At 28.3% G+C, this 19,480-nt stretch overlaps 1 protein-coding gene and 1 long non-coding RNA gene across 2 annotated transcripts; one reads left to right on the top strand and one right to left on the bottom strand.

Moving 5' to 3' along the window:
- Positions 1–1,770: 1,770 nt before the first annotated feature.
- Positions 1,771–10,064, bottom strand: LOC147806718 (afadin-like). The gene is made up of 7 exons (XM_087168511.1): positions 10,050–10,064; positions 9,623–9,790; positions 8,453–8,627; positions 7,173–7,261; positions 5,466–5,594; positions 4,457–4,525; positions 1,771–1,992 (listed from the first exon to the last, which is right to left on the bottom strand). The coding sequence occupies exons 1-7, from the start codon at positions 10,062–10,064 to the stop codon at positions 1,903–1,905; spliced, it is 735 nt and encodes a 244-aa protein (XP_087024637.1). The 3' UTR covers positions 1,771–1,902.
- Positions 10,065–12,252: 2,188 nt separating this feature from the next.
- LOC147806717 (uncharacterized) lies at positions 12,253–18,826 on the top strand. The gene is made up of 2 exons (XR_015435743.1): positions 12,253–12,714; positions 18,323–18,826. It is a non-coding gene; the product is annotated as an uncharacterized LOC147806717 (long non-coding RNA).
- Positions 18,827–19,480: the final 654 nt, after the last annotated feature.

Below are 19,480 nucleotides of genomic sequence, written 5' to 3'. Positions count from 1 at the left end.
GCCAAAGGAATGCTGCTGTTCAATTGAAAGTTTCGCAGCCGCTTTTGTGCAAAATTTTAAAAAATCGTGAAGATATCGAAAAAAAGTGCACTTTAAACGAAAATCTGAATTGTAAAAGAAATCGAGATGGAAAAGACAAAGAGGTTGAATCTGCATTAAAACTTTGGTTCACAAACGTTCGTGAGAGGGACGCTCGTGTTAATGGTCCAATTTTGCGCCAAAAAGCTGAAGATTTGGCTGCAAAATTGGGTAAAGGAAACTTCGTAGTCACAGAAGGATGGTTCCACCGCTGGAAAAAGAGGCAGAACATACTCTTCCGAAGGACACATGGTGAGCAAAAAGATGCCGATAATGTAGCCGCAGACCAGTGGATTAAAGAAGAATGGCCTAAACTTATTGCCACATATTCACTTGAGGATGTATATAACGCTGATGAAACTGGCCTATATTTTCGTGCGCTGCCTGAACACACCTACATGTTTCAGAAGGAAAGTACGCAAGGGTGTAAAACCTCCAAGGAACGCCTAATTGTGCTATGTTGCGCTAGTATGGCCGGCACTAAACAAAAACTTTTAGTGATTGGAAAAAGTAAGAAGCCCCGCTGTTTTAAAGGTGTGAAAAATCTGCCCGTCGATTATTTTGCCAACAAAACGACATGGATGACTACCACCATCTTTAACGAATGGCTGTTGAAATGGGACAAGCGTCTAAAACGGAACATACTCCTGCTCATAGACAACTGCACTGCTCATGATGTAACTGTTTCATTAAAAAAGATAAATATCGTGTTCCTACCACCAAACACCACTTCTTTAATTCAACCGTGTGACCAGGGAATTATCCGCACCTTGAAGGATCTTAGAAAATATGGAAGACCAAGACGCTGAAGATCTTAATGCGAACGCTCTAGCCAAAAAAACAAATGTTTTGGATGCCATACATTTGTTAACAATGTCATAGAATAATGTCTCGGAAAAAACAATTCGAAATTGTTTTAGTCATGGAGGATTTTGTCAACCAGAGGACAACAATGCTGCTGTAATGAAAGAAATGGAAGACGTTTTCAATCCCCCGCCCGATATGAATGCTGAGGATTTTGAAGCATGGATGGAGATCGACGAGAAGGTTGAGACTTCTACTTCGTTAACTGATGAGGACATTTGCGAAGCCGTATGTGTCAAAGATCCAGCTTCGTCACAAGATTCTGATGCCGATGATGAACCCGAAAGTGCTATCGAGGACAAAATTCCGACGCCTGCTCAGATGAGGGAGGCACTTCGAGTCTTACGGCTAGGTGTGCAAAACAAAGCCGACGCGGAACACTTTCATAAGCATTATGATTATGAGCGATTCGTAAATGACTTGCTTCGAAAGAATGCTAAACAATCGACAATTGATGATTTCTTTTTCAGTTAATAACTAACCTTTTGTATTTTGTATCGTTTTCTGCAGTTCATCATTAAATATGTAACTATACTAACTAATTCTTTTTCTTTAGTGAAAATTAATTTCTATTAAATACTTTAGAGTTTCACAGCAACAACTCCGAATTTAAAATAATTTTTATTTTAATACGTATGTAAAAAAATCATTTTTATACCTTAAATTTTTTTTGTTTATTGTAATCAATCGGTTATTGTTATCAAATCATGCTCGTCCCGATGTGATCACATTAAGCGGCATCCACTGTATTTGGAATAAAATCTTGATCTACTATCACTAATTGGTTCCCATTCAATTAAGCTTTTCGCTGTTTCTTTTCTTAGTATGTATCCAACACCTTTTCCATGTCTTTAATCAGTACCCGAATAAAGGACTGCATTGCCGTTTCCTGTCTTGAATTTTCCAAATTCTTTCTATCCAAGAATATCTTGGTTATATCACTCCACTTCTATAACTACCTTATTTCGTCTTTCCATACTGATACAAAGCTTTTACATTCCTTGGTCCGACACGATGTTTAGTTTTTTGCATCATCAGTGAGCTCTTCCCCTGCAATTTAAAATTGGTTTTAAAAATATTGCTTTCAAAATTCGAAGAAAAAAAATTCACAAGATATGAGCATTTAAATTAGTTTTATTTGTACTGAGCATGCGTGGAAAAATTTTAAAATTATACCTTCATTATTTTGTAGTGAATTGTATTTTGCAACTAATGGAAGAAATCTGATATAAATATTTTAAAAGCAGGATAAAGTTTCAAGCAATTTTCTCAGTAGATTTTGTACTTCCTAAAAGACCTCGAAATATTCAGGACTTTTTACGTAGAATTGCAAATTTCACTACCTCAGAATAAATGGACAGCAATGGTGAAATTTAATATAAGAAAAATCCCTTATCGTTTTGAACTTTCTTTAAAAAACTGCAAACACTACTATGAAAATTGCTTCAAACTTTCTACATTTTCGAAGTATTAAAATTAAACTCTCTTTTTGCATTTATTATTCTTTCTTCTGGTTGTTCATTTTGACATCAAGTCAAGCAAGATTAAATAAAACGAAGATTTTGAGTGAGGTGAATACTTTTTTACAACAATAGATAATTGTAAAGTAAAGAAAAAAGGGAAATGAATTTGGGGAAAAAAACAGTTAATTGAAATAATTTTCAAATAAAACTAATTTTTGAAAAAAAATTGCACTCAATTCAAAAAGGAAAATAAACCATTCAGCACGTCAAATTTTAACACTAAAGTTGCGGACATTGAAAAGAACTTTAAGTTTTAATCAAATGATCGAAAAACTCTGCATTTTTTTACAACAAATTTAATGGTTGATAATTCTCGGACTAACTTTCTTTTATTGCTTAGCACTCCTTGTACATTTGTTAAGTTTTCTTATTTTTTTATTAGTTAATTCGCAGCAAGTTCAAACTTAAAGGAACATCTAAAACAACGGTGACAGTAGCTGTCCCGATATTTTTAATATAAAAGATACTTGTAGTGAACTATTTTTTCTCTCACTTCATGTCATTAAACAGCACACTAGATGGCAAATGTAATAATTTTTCAGTTGTTACAGTTTTTAAAAATCGGGTATAGTTTTTAAAAACAGCTGAACATACTTAAATAATGCTATAATAATTGAAATAGCTTAGTATAACTGAAATATCATGGTTACATATATGGATCTTTCAGTTTCTAGTTCTTTAGTCCAATGACGAAAGTTTCTGATGATAAAACATAATCCGTATTTATATCGGCTTTAATTACAATATTTACAATATTGTAATTACAATATTTATCAATTTACAATATTTTTCAATATCAGAACATTTTTGGAGCAGGAGGCACATACCAGATTACTATAAAAAAGAAAGCATATTCTGCTTTAGTTAAGTTTAATGAAAGCAAATTTTATACCAAAAGAATAATAAAAACAATTTTGAATTTCAGAATAAATTTGTTTAGAACAGAAAGTTTATATAGTTTCCAGTAAAAATCAGATGAATTATTGGAGGATCACTGAACAAAATTTATAATAGTTTAAGATAAATATACATAAAAAAATTATGATAGTATTGTTGTATTAAAAAAGTAGTTAGGAAAGAGGCGATAAAATGAATTAATATTCCCCTTTTTCAAAATTTGTAATAGAGTTTACTTTAAAATAATTTGATTTGTGAAATTTTAATGTGTTAATGACCTCAAAACGAAAACACAGTAAATATGCTACTTTATCATTTGTAAAAATATAATTTAGTTATATAATTACTAAAAGGTCGATTGAAATTTGTCATTTTTAAAATCAGATGAATCAATAATTATGAAAGCGCAAAATTCCACCATGGAAGTGTGCATTTCAGAAAATAATAAGTAGGCATTTTTAAAATCAGATGAATCAATAATTATAAAAGCACAAAATTCCACCATGGAAGTGTGCGTTTCAGTAAATAATAAGTAAACATATCTCCCTTGAACTCATCACTATAAAATTTGATTTTGTAAAATATTTAAGTTTCCTTTCACATAAAATGACTGAATTCTCAAAAATTTTGAAGCAATGAATCTTGGGAGTAAGGTTGTTTATCTAAATCATGCTTATAATTAGTAGACAGTCGCCAAGTTTGATCGATCAAATTTTGTGATCTAGCATTACCAATCAAGATAAAAAAAAATCCAAATCTTTCAATTCTTAAAATAAATTATTTTAATATACGCATTACAGAAATGGTATATTCTGCAGATACAAAAAAAATCAGGAATAACAAAATCTTAAAAGCAGGAGAAATGAGGAAAAAATACTTTTCATCAGGAAAATGATGAATCCTAATTTATATCTTTCATACAAAATATGCTTTTAAATAACTCACTATACATACCTGAGAAGCAAATTTTTCTATAGTAAAAAATCTAATGTTTAAGTAAGGGGGGAGGGGTAGGTTTAAGTCATCATTTACAATTCAATTATTTCTAAGCCATTCTTAGTTTCAGCACAATTACTTCAATTATAACCACTTACTAGGTCAGCAGCACCGCCTTTTACAGCAAATTTTATGAAGATTCCGATCTTGCCAGCGTCAGAGGGAGCCTATAAGAATAAATACCATACATCATTTCTTAGTATGTGTATGCTTCAACATATGTAAATTTTAAAAACATATAAATTTAACAAGGCTAGAATGTTGTAGACATTTATATTTCTTGGTATTTAACTCGAATTATTACGGCATATCCTAAAACAATGCTTCAGATACAATGTTAATTAGAGAAAATATTTTAATAAATTCTAAAATTATAATTACATTTATTATAAAATAATTATATTTTATTATATTTATTATATTAATTGTAAAATATAAAATTTTATTATATTAAACATTTATTATGTAAGTGTCACCTAAATATATTTTAAAATATATTTGCAGGATACATTTTAATCAACTTTTTAAGCTTTTAAAAAATATTAATAAATAATTAAAACTAAACAGTTACATAAATTGTAAATTCTAAGAGAATAATAAGAAATGCTTAATGCTCAGAACTGCAACGTATGTGGAAATCCCAACAGAACAACTAATTAATGGAGCAGAACTGTTAGAATAAGCAACTCTAAAAGTGAAGAAAATTTTATATGCTGTTATCAAGTTTTGTTCTGTTACGTAAGCAATTATACATAATTTGGTATTTCTAATTAAGGCCTACAAATTTAGTTTGCAAAACAATATTATTCGTCACTAAAAAAGAGTAGTAATAATTTTATTAGTGTGATTCTCAAGTCTTGACGTAAAATGTTCAACATAATTCTGCTCCTAGGGAAAATTTTAGGAATACTTTAAAAATTACAATATTATTAAGACTACAATTAAAAATTTACATTTTAGTTAAAAATAATATTTTTAATATAAATTTTAAATTAATGATTGAATTTAAAAAATGCAAAGATATTTCAAAACTGAGAATTCTTTTTTTTTTCTTGTATTTTGCAGTTAAACAATTTTTTATAACAAGGAAAGAAATTAAATGTTTACCCCAGCAGCAATAATGCTCAGACCGATGCCATTATTACTTTTCTGTAAGCGGATTGTATCTACTTCTGCTTCTTGGTTTTTCCAGCTGCTGCTATCATCAACATGACTGTGTAAACTTGGACTACGAGCCTAGAAATTAAATTACAATTTAATCCTAACATTTCTCAAATACGTGTTATTAGATTTTTTAAAGACAAAGTCGTTACTTTTTAAAAGTGGCACACTTTCTAAAAAGTACTTTAAAAAGTAATCTTACGTATTCACAGAATAAATAAGAATAATAAATAAATTAAGACGGTAAAGAAAATGTCTCTTAAAACACAACAGAACAAATACAGACAAGTTTTCACACATGACCACATGAATCAATAATTGGGGATGACCTAGAAAAAAATAAGGTCCATTTAAGGACCATTTTATTATAGAACCTTTCACAAAAATCACAATACTGAAAAAAAAAAGACAAGACTTTTCAAAAACTTAACTGTTCATCAAACTTATCTTTTAAAAACATGAGCATTTTTATATGGATAATTGACAAATAAAAATTAAAATCCTCCTGGAAAACTTTTAAATAAATTGGTGATGCAATTTTTCTAACAACCAAATAGTGGACAAATTAGTTTTTATTTCTTAGTATTTAAATGCTCATGTAGTCATATATAATTGTGGTTTTTGCAAAAATATGTATCACTTGAGATTACAATCTTAGTTTTGAACAAAATCATTTACAAATTTAATATTGTTTTCACAAAATTCCAAAAGAATTGAATCTGGTAATGAATCCTGGATTGACGATAAATTATATTAGGTACACCGGAAAATTTCTTTTGGCGCACCTCATTAAACAAAGATGCAAACTGTGCCTTAAAAAAATGGTAGGGTGTTTATCCTTAAATGTATACATTAGGGTTATCACTTAGCTCTGCTGGATACTTTCAATACAAGTGAGAATATGTATGCACATTCCTTTTTTCTGCCATATACCTGTGTCTCTGTAAGCTAGAACATAACAATTGAGTTATAGGACAAATACCCTGCCACTTTCTTTCATAAAATAACCTTAACATTAATATAAAATAAGGCATGCATTTTCGTGAACAAAACTTTCCATTCAACTTAACAGAAAGTAAGTTATAACTCAAAATCTTCTAATAGTTAGTATTTATTGTAAAAAACTCTTTTCAAATTTATGTGAACTTTTTCTCATCCTGGTAGAAGAATTAACATACTATTTTGAAACATTAGTGACAAAATTATTGATATACATCTCTCACAGTAAGCAAATTTAGTGTCATGTGTCCTTTAATATCAATGGAAATTTCATCAAATAATTATTATTTTAGGATATAGAATATCAGTTTAAAGAGTGTTCAAAAAATAAATTTTAATGAATATGTTGATTTCACTTAAAATATTAAAAACATAGTGAAGTCAGAATTTTTTTACAAATGTTAATAGTTTATCAAAATAAAACAGTTATTTCTTTTTCAGTTTTCTAAAGCTAGACTTTAAGTATAAAACTCACATATTTTAACTCAGTAGTATATTTATGAATGACATAATAAATATATAAAAAGTTTCACACACATTTACTTAAAGTGTTTAATACATAGATTAATTTTCAAGCAATTTCTCAGAACAATTGAAAGAAACAATATCAAAATAAAATTAACTATTTGAATGTAATACATAAATTTTAATTACCCCAGAAGGCAACCTGCCAATATCTTGATCAGACATGTAAATAGTCCAATACCCAGAAGATGTAGGCTGAATTGTAAGACGACAAAGACCTTTAACAAAATATTAAACATGTTATATACAACGCTCCTGGTAATATATTTAAGTTAAATAAGTTATTAATAATAAAAGCTACTACATTAATGAATTCAAAAATACTTTAATTCTAATCAAAAATACTTTAATTCTAATCATACATTAAAAAAAGTCCGAATAAACAAATTTCACCTTTTACGAATAACTTTAAAAAGGGAGAAGGATGTGGCTCTAATAATTATAATAAAAAACAAGAAAAAAAACTATAGCTACAATGATATTTAGTATGCTGACAACAATGTAACACATGACATCAGAAAATATTCAACATTAATTTAAATCACATAATTAGTAAATAAATGTTAGTCATGTTTTTTAAAAGTTGTTAAAGCTTAAAGTGAAACCCATTTCCAATTAACTGAATTATAGTTTTTGCTTAACAATCATATATATCAAAGTAAGCTGAGTGTATAATGTTTAACTGAGGCTTTAAAAATATGAAATATTTGTAGTTGTGTTTTTAGGTAAATGAGGACTTCTAAAGAGTTCTAACTGTGAGAACACTTTCATGACAGCAATTTATTTCTTAAGGTAAAAATTATTAGTTTCGATTTATAATGGATAATTATTCAAAACTATTCTACCAAAATTTACTCTACATTTCCATCAAAATGTGATAAAATTTTTTTTTAAACTGATCATAACAGAATATTGAAAAAGGTAATAAAACAATAAATAACATTAAAATCTATGCTTAATTCAGAATTATTAAATTTTAGCAGTTCTCAATTTTAACACATTAAATATTTTTTCTTTTTTAATTTACTTACATACATAATATTCTTTATATTGATAAAAAAAATGGAGGTTGGATTAGTTGCATAAGTTATTATTTTCAAGTATTAAATAATAATTTTCAAAATCAATTTAAAAGTGAAAAAGATTTTGATGGCAAATTGAAACATCTTTTAATTTTTTTTTTCAATTTTATTTAAAAATCTGAAACTCATCTACCAAGGAAATATTATAGTTATAAATAATGATTTTAATTATGTTATTAAAAATTTAGTTTTAAGTCACGAAAGAAAATAGTTTTCATTTAAATATTTAAATTTAATTTTCAATATTCACTTGTATAGCAATTTTAAATAAATATAAAATAGCAAATTAAAAATATTTGTACATCAATAATAAAGCAATTGTTTTACCTGCTAGAATAAGTGGTTGCAAAAATTCTTGCAATCCAGCTGGAACTCCTCGAACAATATCACAAGAATAACCATCCTCAGGCAACAAGAAAGGCAATTGTGAATCAGAGTCTTCTTCGAGTTTAATATCTCTGCCTTCACTTCTAGCTTGTTCATCAGCAGTATTTTCAGCAACCTAAAATAAAAAAAAAACTATTATCTAAAAAGCTCTCTAGGTATAGCTGTAGACAGTGATTTCCTTTTAATATTATTGATTCCATCCATAAAAAATTCAATTTGATATCTACCAAAATTTCGAATCAGATTTTGACAATTTGATTGTTTTACCTTATTATCTGAAAATCAGTTCCCAAATTGCTATGATTTTGAATAAATTTCAGTTTTAAAATAGTTTCTTCCCCATTTAATAAATTAAATTTCACCAACCTTCAAGAACCTATAGCTGATATTAAAAGCTGGTGTATTTATCAAATTTGGTGTCACTGTAGTCTTGCATATATTGGATAAACTAAACATACCCTTAAACTTCAACTTAAAAAAAAAGAAAAAAGAGAAAGCTATGACCAAAGTCAGGATATTAATCGATCTTTCATTGCTCTACATAGTTGGAATTTTAATCACATGTTTGAGTTTTATTCTGCTAAAATCATTTAACACTGTGCTCTTAATCTACCGAATTCAATTTTTGGTTGTCCTTCCATACTTTGAAAAATTATAATAATTTACTTAATGACCTTTCTGCATCCCACTGTTTTTCAATATTTGGAAGTGTACTCTAATTTAATCTGTTGTCCCCTGGAGCTCTCCTCAGATCCCCTCACGCATTTTTTCATATCTTATTTTTTATTATATTATTCAAACCTGTTCCTCTGTCTCTATTGGCTAAACCATTTAGCATGTGTTTGTCTCTTTACTTTGCAACCATCATTTTGGTATCCAGACACCGAGGAAGGTTCTTAAACTGAAACTGTAGTACGTCCATTTCAGAACTTTCAGTTGAGAATTATTCACTTTTTCCCTCTTCCTTTTTTGCTTTGAAAGTTTATTCCTTATATTTATAAGAAAGTTTGGGTACAGTAGTTTACAATATAAAGTTAGTCATGGATCTAATAACAGCTAACTATTCAGTGAAAGAACTCTGTCAGGTTACTACAAATACATAACACATACCTTTACAATACTTTCAATAAATTCCTGAGGTATATGAGGTTCATCATCTGAAGGTAGATAGCTTTCTAAGAGTGTTTGTATCTGCAGTGAGTTCAGTTTAAAACAAAGAGAACTAATGGAAGCCAGGTCTTCAGAATTGCTTTTTGGAGCTTGCACTAAATGAGCAGCCTAAAACACATTTAAATTTAAGCACTATTATAATCAACATAAAATATGTTGGGTACAAAAAACAAGCATCAGTTTACATATTCTAAATTTTTATTAAAAAATATCTTTAGGCAAAAAAAACAATTTACTTAACTATAAATTTGAGCTTTGTTTTATTTTAGCTATAAGTTTACATTTAAATTTTAAAAAGTTTCAAGGTTTTAAATGCAAACCATACATTTTATAAGAAAATGTAAAGAAAAATTAAATTCCTTCTCACATAACTTCTCAGCATTATTAAGATTTTATTAATATAAAATTAATCTTAAAATATTTCTTACACCATAAAAGGAACATCTTATCTTCAACACAAAATTCTAAAGATAGATATAGACTATTAACTGGGATACTTTGTCTGAAAGTGGATTTTAATGGAAGTGATGAAAAATTAAAAATTTTCCTTATTTCCAAAAAGATCCCATATAAAATCTTTAAAAAAATTTCAAAAATTATTGCATGCAATTAATTCACAAGCCAGTAGTGGGAAAATAAAACAAGATAGAAATCCTTTCCATATAAATTAGTTTAAAATGTTTGAATACGTAGAAAATGTTTTAAAGATTTTTAAAATTTTAGTATAACTTTTTAGTTAAATTTTAGTTATCATATAGTACAGTTAGTTATCATATAGTACCTGCGGCTCCAAGCCACATGCGGCTCTTTGAAGGATTATTTGTGGCTCTCGATAGATGTACCCGAGTTCCCTTTTCATTTTTGTGCTATTATATTTAAAAAAATTATTATCGTTCCGTATGTGTTTCAAAGATTTGCCTTTGGAGAATTAAGTGAGAAAACTCACCTATGTCAAAGCCCTAAAGTAGTATATTAGATATACTATAGCACCACATTAGCTCAGTAGGTCAAAAAGACAAGAGTGGTGCGCATTTTCTGGACATGATTATATTTCTGAAGAATGGCTACCCTACTTGATATATCTCAATCCCATAGATTTCAGTGTATGGCCCATTCTAGATTCTTCAGTTTATGGCTAGTCGAGAGTCTGTACTAAACCACACAAAAGTTTGTAAATCTTCTTTATTATTAAGTCATATTAAAAAAAATTGTGGCGTTTTCTGTAGCATCCTTTATTAGATGTATTTATGAAATAAAGAGTTCAAGCAATGGTTCAGGCTCAAATTTGTTTGTAATAAACATTTATTGTAACTTAGACAGCATTTATAAATTTTAAAGTGACAATTTTTATATATTTATTTGGTACATTTTTTATTGGGATTCATAAATTATCTTACAAATATGACACTTTAAGAGCATGTAAAGCAATTGCAGATCACTTAGTTACTTTTTTGAAATATTTTTCAAGAACCATAGGAAAAAACTATTAGTTTTTATAGATACTATATAATATGAATTATAAATAAAATTTATATAACACATGAAATTTTGATTATGTCAAATAGTTTGTAAGAACTATGCTAAAGACATAAAATTTTCACAAGAATAAAAAGGAGAAAAGAATTTTTCTGCAAAACAAAGGAGTAAGAAATCAATACATTCATTCAATTTTTTTTCCTACATTAACTAGTAACTGGTAATGGAAAACATTTAAATGTGTCTATTAATAAAAATCCATTAATGCGAAAATTTAGAAGATAATAAAAAAGTTTAAAAGCATAGTAAATCATTATAAAAAAAACTTACCACCATGTTCACCATTATATAGACGAGAAATCGACACCAATTTGTCTGTAATCAAATCATTAACAGAAATATAACAATATCAGCAGCTTTCGAGAAATAGTTGATAAATCCATTGGTTGCTGCAAATGAAAATAAGTACTTAAATTAATATCACCAATATTAAGAAAACGTAAATTAAATCTGTGAACATTAAAAGTTTAAATATCTGACTATGATGTGGAATTTATGTTAGATTAAACAAAATTCTGAAAATATTATTCCCTATCATGTTTTGAAGGAGCCACCGGCAGCTATGTACAGTGCAAAAAAAAAAAATGTAAACACGCTGAACGACTTTTGATCAGATTTTTCACATAAATGGAACTATAGATTATTATTGTTTAATTTAACACATATATTAAACAAAAATTGCAAAAATAAGATACTTATAAATCTTAATAATTTAAATTAAATTTGAATTGCATATGATATTCAGAAAATTTGAAATAAATCCTTATAAAACTTTATAATTGAGTAGCTGAAAAATTTTTTTCTTTACTTTTCGCTTTTTGTGGTGTTCTCTCAACTTAGCCTTATAATTTTGATAAGAAACCAGTTTAGCTTATATCTGATTAAATTGTAAAATAAAAATTTAAAATAACTGGCAGATGCTGAGATAACCCACAACTTCCAGTGGGGGCTGGAAGATTTCTGCAATTAGAAAAACCATTAAATTTGCTATTAAACTTATGAGCGGCTAATCAGCAGCTCTGAACAAATTTTGAATCATAACAAATTAGGACATTGAATATTGTTTACTTAACACACCTCACATCTAAAACCAGAGAATCAACATCAAAATATTACGACGAAAAATCATCAATAATCAGACAAACCTATAGAGAGGCTGATAATCTTGAACATAATTATAATGTGTTGTATCATCAGAACATTCTGAAATTTCTTCATCAAAGTATTTTAAACTTTTCCTAACCATCAGAGTGGACACTTCACTTGTTCTATCTGAAAGCATGAAGAAAAAATACAGTCAAACTCGTCTTTAATGTGAATCCTCTGAATGAGAAATATGAAAATATGTGATTGGTACAAAGTAAAAATCTATTAGATTATAGCTAACTTTTAACGAGCAAACCCAGGGTTGCCACTGATATCTGTAAAAAAAATTCCCTGTGTTTTCCCTGAACATATGATAACCAATATATTAAGAGGAAACTCACTGCACTCTGGTAAACTATATTAAGATAAAAATGCTAGTTTTAGTTGCTGGAACAACTTTAACAGCTCAACATAAAACAAATAATACTATAATAAATTAAATAATATAATATAGCTGATCTTTAAATATCTCATAGATTGCGATTTGTGAGCATTTTTAAAAAAAACAAAAATAAGAAATAAAATCCCATGTTTTTTCTTTGCTATTTTAGCTGATTTTTAAATTCCCTGTATTTTCCAGGTTTTTCCTATTCTCCCTCTGGAGTGACAGCCTTGTGTGACCGATGAAGACAATTTCAAAAATTGATTAAAGAAGATTTATTGATCTAAACTGACACTTATGTTATCACTCCCAAGAAACTTATTCTTGACAACATTGCAGTTGAAAGTCAAGCTATAGAAAATGAAAAAAATTAATAAATAATGAAAGCAATAACTAACAGATGTGAAGAATTTCAAGTTAAGTATATTAAGAGGAAACCCACAATCACTGTACTCTTCTGTGAGCTATATTAGGCTAACTATACTAGTTTTAATTGCTGGAAAAACTTAAAGAAATAGCTTAACATTCTAAAAACAAATAATGCTACAGTAAGTAAAATAGTTTGGTATAGCAGAAATATGCACCTTAAATATCTCTTAGGAGTCTGCTTTGAGTGGTCACCACTTTTTAAAAAACAAAAACAAGAAATATGTTTCTTGTATTTTCTCAGTTTGTAAGGAAAGACTCAAAGTTCCCTTGCCTTCCCCTGTTATTTTTAGGTGATTTTTAAATACCCTGTATTTTCCAGGTTTTTCCCTATTCTCCCTGTGGAGTGACCTATAACTTAATAAGTATGCATGATCTCAAATAATTTTTTCATGAAAATATTTCTCACAAACACTCGACGAGCAAATATTGTGTTCCGTTAATGTTCGTTACAAGCAACCCTATAGAAACTAACATTAAAGAATACCACAATCGGCAATTGAAATAAAAACTATGAGCATAAAAAGGTTACTTGAACAAATTATATTTAGGCAATAATACTCTAATCTCAATCAAAAAAAAAGTTAATAATTAAAATTGTACTTACGATTCCTTTATTCACACCGATGTGCTATTTTTAAGCTATCTTTAACATTATTCTATCAATCGAATTTCTAGTCATGACTTATAGTCTGAAATAAAAAAAAATAATATAACACAAATTTACATTAGCACAAAATAATAATTTTGCAGACCCATTTTTTCCTTAAAAGCTACAATTCTAGCAAAAAATGAATGTTTAAATTTTAAATATGAACAAATTTTACAAATCATGCTGTTAAGCAATTTTTAACAAGCAATTAAAGATTAATTTTTTTTAAACAAAATTTGTTTATTCAATTATTAATAAGAGATATATGAATAAAATACGGATTTTTCATGAGTATCCTAGAATGATATTATTTGTTTGGTGATGCATAGCATGAACTAAATACATATTTGTGAAGAAAATTGTACTAAACAATATGTTTGGATGTAATAATCTGATCAAGCAAACGTAAAAAAACAAACTACATACACATCTGATCAAACCTTTTTTTTAGTACCTTTTCTAGAGAAATTATTCATTCAGAGCACATAAGAAATTAGCCAAAGTAATGTGTTATATTTTAACGATCCTTATAATAGCAACTTTTAAGAGAGTTTTAAAAATACCTTTTCTTGGTATATTTCTTTCAGAGCAGGTAAGAAATTAGCTTGTATAACTTCAAACAAAGATGTCTCGCACTTTGTGTTACTATCCTCAAGCTTGTCTACAAAATTAGTCTAATCCCCCAGTGTATTGCATGCAACAGACCACATATATATTTCATCCGCATTCAAAATTTCACTCTGATCAACATTATCTTCAAGATCACTGTAAAAGAATGACTTTTTAAAATCCAATTACAGAAAATATTAAGAAGTATTCAGATCAATTATAAAAAAAATAATATATTTTCATTATCAAATCTCTAACGTGTAACTTAGTTAACGTGAAAAATTAATCAAACAAAATCTTGCTTTATAATTAAAAACATGATTTTAAAAGAAAAGGAAACAAGAAAGAAAAGACAAATTAAAATCAAAATTTTTCAAAAAAAAGAATTAAGTAAATAAATAAGAAATAAGCTAAAACAGAAATAACATTTGCTACAGTATACATGTACCAGATAGCTTTTAAAAAGAGCAAATGACAAAATATAAACATGCTGTGCTTGAGTACTAATGACAAATATTTGCAAAAAATAATAAACTACAATAAAAAACTACAATAAACTTCAATAACAGTCAATTAAAAGAATTCAATCAAAAAATGAAAAACAGTTGAAACATAAACTTATTTCTATCTATATTATTTTTTATTAATATTCTAAACACTTACATCCTTAGTTTTAGAGTCTCACTCTTATGAAACTAATGGGAATATAATTCTATGTACATAAAAAAATGCATTTAAAAAAATTTATGCATACCTAATAACTTAAGAAGTTTTAAAAAAAGAAATTTTAAAGTTATGATAAATTTAAATTTTAAATTTTGAGGCTATTTAAATTCTTAGAAACATAAATAAGCAAAAATTTGAAATTCAAGATAGGTATAAATTTATTTCATAATCTATGGGTTACATATCGTTTCATTGAATTTTGAGAGAGGTTATTTTCCATGTTTGTTGCAAGGGTTTCCCTAGCTTTGGTTTGAAAATATAAAGTTCCTTTTTTACTTAAATTAACATCGTAGACAATTATAGGTTTTCCCAGCTATGTGGAAATCTCAAGACAGCATGAACGTTTTAGCAGATTTTGGTTACTCGTGATGTACGTAGAAAGAAAAATATATTTATTTCAGGATAAAATAAGTTTTTTGTATGAAAATATTCTGCAGCTGTGTATTTAAGAGATAAGCTTTAAATTCTCAGAAATTAAGATTATTTTTCCTCTTTAAAACACAGTTGTACTAAGAAATTCCAATTTTGAACATTTTTTTTAATTTTAAACTTTTACTTTTTTTATTAATATTAATGTTTTTCTGATGATGTTAGTAAATATTCTTAGATGTTACTAAGAGATGTACATGATATTCAAAGCGATATAAACATTACTCTAACTTCAAGAGCTGAGAGAAAACTTCTTAAAAAATATGTAGCACCACCAATATGTGTGTATTTTTAAGTAAAGAAAATACAAATAGCAAGTAGTACAGAGCAGATAGGAAAAAAACGGAAAGCTCCGAATAACTTTTGATCAAATGACCAGATTTACATGTTATAGGACTTTAACGATCATGAACGATTCATGAGTGAAATTTATCAGAACGCCATAGCACGGGAGATTATAATTCTTTTTCACTTTCATAACTAATTCAAAATTTGAAGTATAGAAAAAGTGAGTTCAGACATAACCTGGAGGAAACCACGAAACTTCGAAATTCTTAAAATACCAGAATGAAAGTAAAGGAGAAAATAACTTAGAATTACGGAAATTCTCTTCCAATAATTTGTTTGAATTTTGAAATTTTTCAAATTTTTCCGAGATTGGAATAATTACTCTAGGTTTCCCAGAAAACACTATCTTTTAAACTTTAAATTAGTTATAGTACTAAATATACTCGTTTATAGGTACAAAGCATTTTAAGTAAATTTGGTGCCGAGTACAATTGCACCAATATTGTACATTTTTATAATACAATTAGATACATAAGATAGATAAGTGCAGGAAAAAGTAGCTTCACTGTGGAATATTTTAAATATCCTGAGTTGCCTTGAGCAACGCATTATGCCAAATAATACGGATTACAGTTAATCTTTAATAGAATGAACTAGTAAAAATGTGTTTTGCTTTATCTAACAATGAAAAGCCATCAGGTAGGACGACAACTAATCTATACATACAATAAAATAAAGAATTTGTGTGTGTGTGTATACTGGATTTAGAGTATAACGTATGCTCTAAAAATACAAGATTCAAAATGAATCTAAATAAGTGAAATTATAAACAAATTATAATTAAATTTTAATTAGTGCTAACTTTTAAGTTACAAAATCAGACACAAAAACGTATTTTTTGCCATTTAACTTAGTTTTCTTTGCATATTTCGATTGACCCACAAAATAGGAGGGTAGACAAAATGCTAAAGAGATTGAATCATAAATTGTGGGAGGGAGTTAAGAGGTTATATATATTAGGCGAAAGTCCCAAAAAAACTTGCCTCGCAAAATCGAGCAGCAAAGGAATAATTTAAGATAATCCAGACTAATTCTAGAGAGCAATAACTAACTTTACTCCGTTGCTAAGCAACCAAGTTCAGGCAAGAGGAAAAAATTAAATCATTTATATAATTGATCGGATAAACCTAACAAAGAAAATCAAAACAGGATACAAAAACTTAACTGACCAGAGAAGATAATCACCACCGGGATGAGACAAGCAGCAGGATGATCAGATCCGAGGGTCTGATCAGCACATCCCCTTATATGAAACCGCCTTCCGTCGTTTTCTTAACCTTGGTTTTATTTCCATCATTCGAGCCACAGATATTTTCACTCCAATCTCTTCTGTATATTCTCTCAATCTTTCAGCTTCACTCCTTCTTCTCCCCTCTCTCTCAGATTTCACTGAACTCTGATAGGTATCGGAGGACTCAGTGGAGCTCACACAGGGCTCGGGGGAGCTCTCGGGGGACTCGGGGGAGCTCTCGGAGATTTCGGAAGAACTTGTGGAGAAATCAGAAGTGTTGACAGAAAACATAGACTCGCTGTCACCTATAAAAGAAAAATTAAACGAGATGATAAATAACAGGGTAAAGAGGGGAGAGTGGCAGGGTAAAGATCAGCTTATTATAACCAGGTAGAAAAATGATATTATTTCAAATTATTGATATTATATCATTAGAAAGATGCAATTATAATACTGCCATGCTAGAAAATGCTAGACTCATGAATCCCATCTTCTAATATTAGAACTAATGTAATATAGCATTAAATTGTATTCAATCTAACATTCGAGCTTATAAAGTTATCCATTTCATTACTTATGGTCCAGTGACATTTTTTGCGAAAGGGTTACCCCATATTATTAATAAACAGACATTTATTTATGGAAGAAAATAAATTAAATATTACTTAAAATATCATTTTCAGCCAATGCCATTTTAGCCAGAAGATATCATGAGAAGACATCCAGAAAATAACCTAATGAGTTGGTGACCAATATCAATAGGTTCACAAAAATTCCATTTAAGACAGTTAAAAGTCACATTTTGGAAACTTATATTTTACTTTGATTAAATCATATTTTTTGAAAAAAATTTCAATTAGAAATAATCTAAGGTTGTAAAAATTTAATGAAACCATAAAAATAATAAATATGTGAAAACATTTAATTAAGCATACTGACTGAATTGTTTTTTGATTCCTGTGTGGCGCTGCTGAGATTTTTTGAAGCAGGTATCGACACCGGGTATTGAATTTCATTGTAAAGGATATTACAATTTTTAAAAAAACATTTTCGAACTAAATAATTTAAGTTTCTAATAAATATTCACCGTTTCATAATTTTAAATTTGGATTTTTTTCGTTGAAAAGTATAATTTATTTTCTTTTTCAATTTCAGCAATAGCTCTTCATTTTCAAGAAAATCAACTATGAAGAAACTATTTGTTTTCAACTACAGAAAGTTCTCTGGGCTGACTCATTTTTGAGAAGGGCAGCTGGACACTGAAAATGGAAATTGCACAATCTAATGAAAAGCTGGGAGGATATTTAACAAGGTTCACTTTAAATCTGGCATGGCGGAAAGTCCTTACATTGATTATGGTGCTAAAGTTTGAAGAAAGTGGGTAATCTGAGATATTCATCCCGGTTTTGTGTGGTACACACATTATTAACTGTTGCTCAACTTTAATGTCTGGTTGGAAATTAATTTCAAATACGCAAAGAATTTCAATCGGAGGAATAAACTCAAACTGTATCAAAAAGTCATGAAAAAAAATTAATAACAGTTATATATTTTAACTCATGTTTTACCAAACTGTAAACCATTTATTTTAAACAGTGAAGGTAATGTATTGCATTTATAGTGTGTTTTGTTTCAAAATAAAATTATTTCGCTGTGAAATAGTTGTAATGTTTATCATGTTTTGAATGAAATTTTATTTATTTTGAAAAATGGTTTTATTAGAACACTTTTCCGGATACTTAAAAATTCTTCGGTTTTTTTTTACACAAAACGCAATGACTTTTACTCCGCAACATTCATTTTGCGAACACTACTGACTATGCCAATTGGCATATAGGAACACTTACTTAAACCTGTTTAGAAGAAACCGTTAACGGACCCTTCACAAAATATTTTAACTTAGAAACGGACTCTTCACAAATTTGTTTATCTTCATTATTATTTTATTGATCGAATAAACCCTTTCAAGAACAGAAAACAAGAAAGATGGATGTAAACGAATTAAGTTTTGTCTTCGGCAGACGATTCTTCCATTATTCGTCCGAAATTAATATTCTGCGTTCAGCAGTATAGGCTAAATACCAAATATTTGCATGTTGCATCTTTAATTTAGAAGCAGCAGTTGCTTATTTTTTGAAATTTAATTTTTTTAATTATAATTTTACAGTGTTGAACATAATCTTGTATGTCTTTACAATTTAAAAACTCATTGAAAAAGGTTTTTTTTTGCAATAACGGACCCTATTTGCACAAATTCATAAAAGCGGACCCTGGTTGAAAGAATGTGAGTAATTTTTTCACAATTTCCCGAAA

Source organism: Parasteatoda tepidariorum, chromosome 7 (genome assembly GCF_982258835.1).
Source record: "Parasteatoda tepidariorum strain Cologne lab strain chromosome 7, Ptep-v5.0, whole genome shotgun sequence".
NCBI lineage: Eukaryota > Metazoa > Arthropoda > Arachnida > Araneae > Theridiidae > Parasteatoda > Parasteatoda tepidariorum.
Note: the sequence above shows the minus strand (reverse complement) of the source record. Positions and strands in the feature narration are given on the sequence as shown.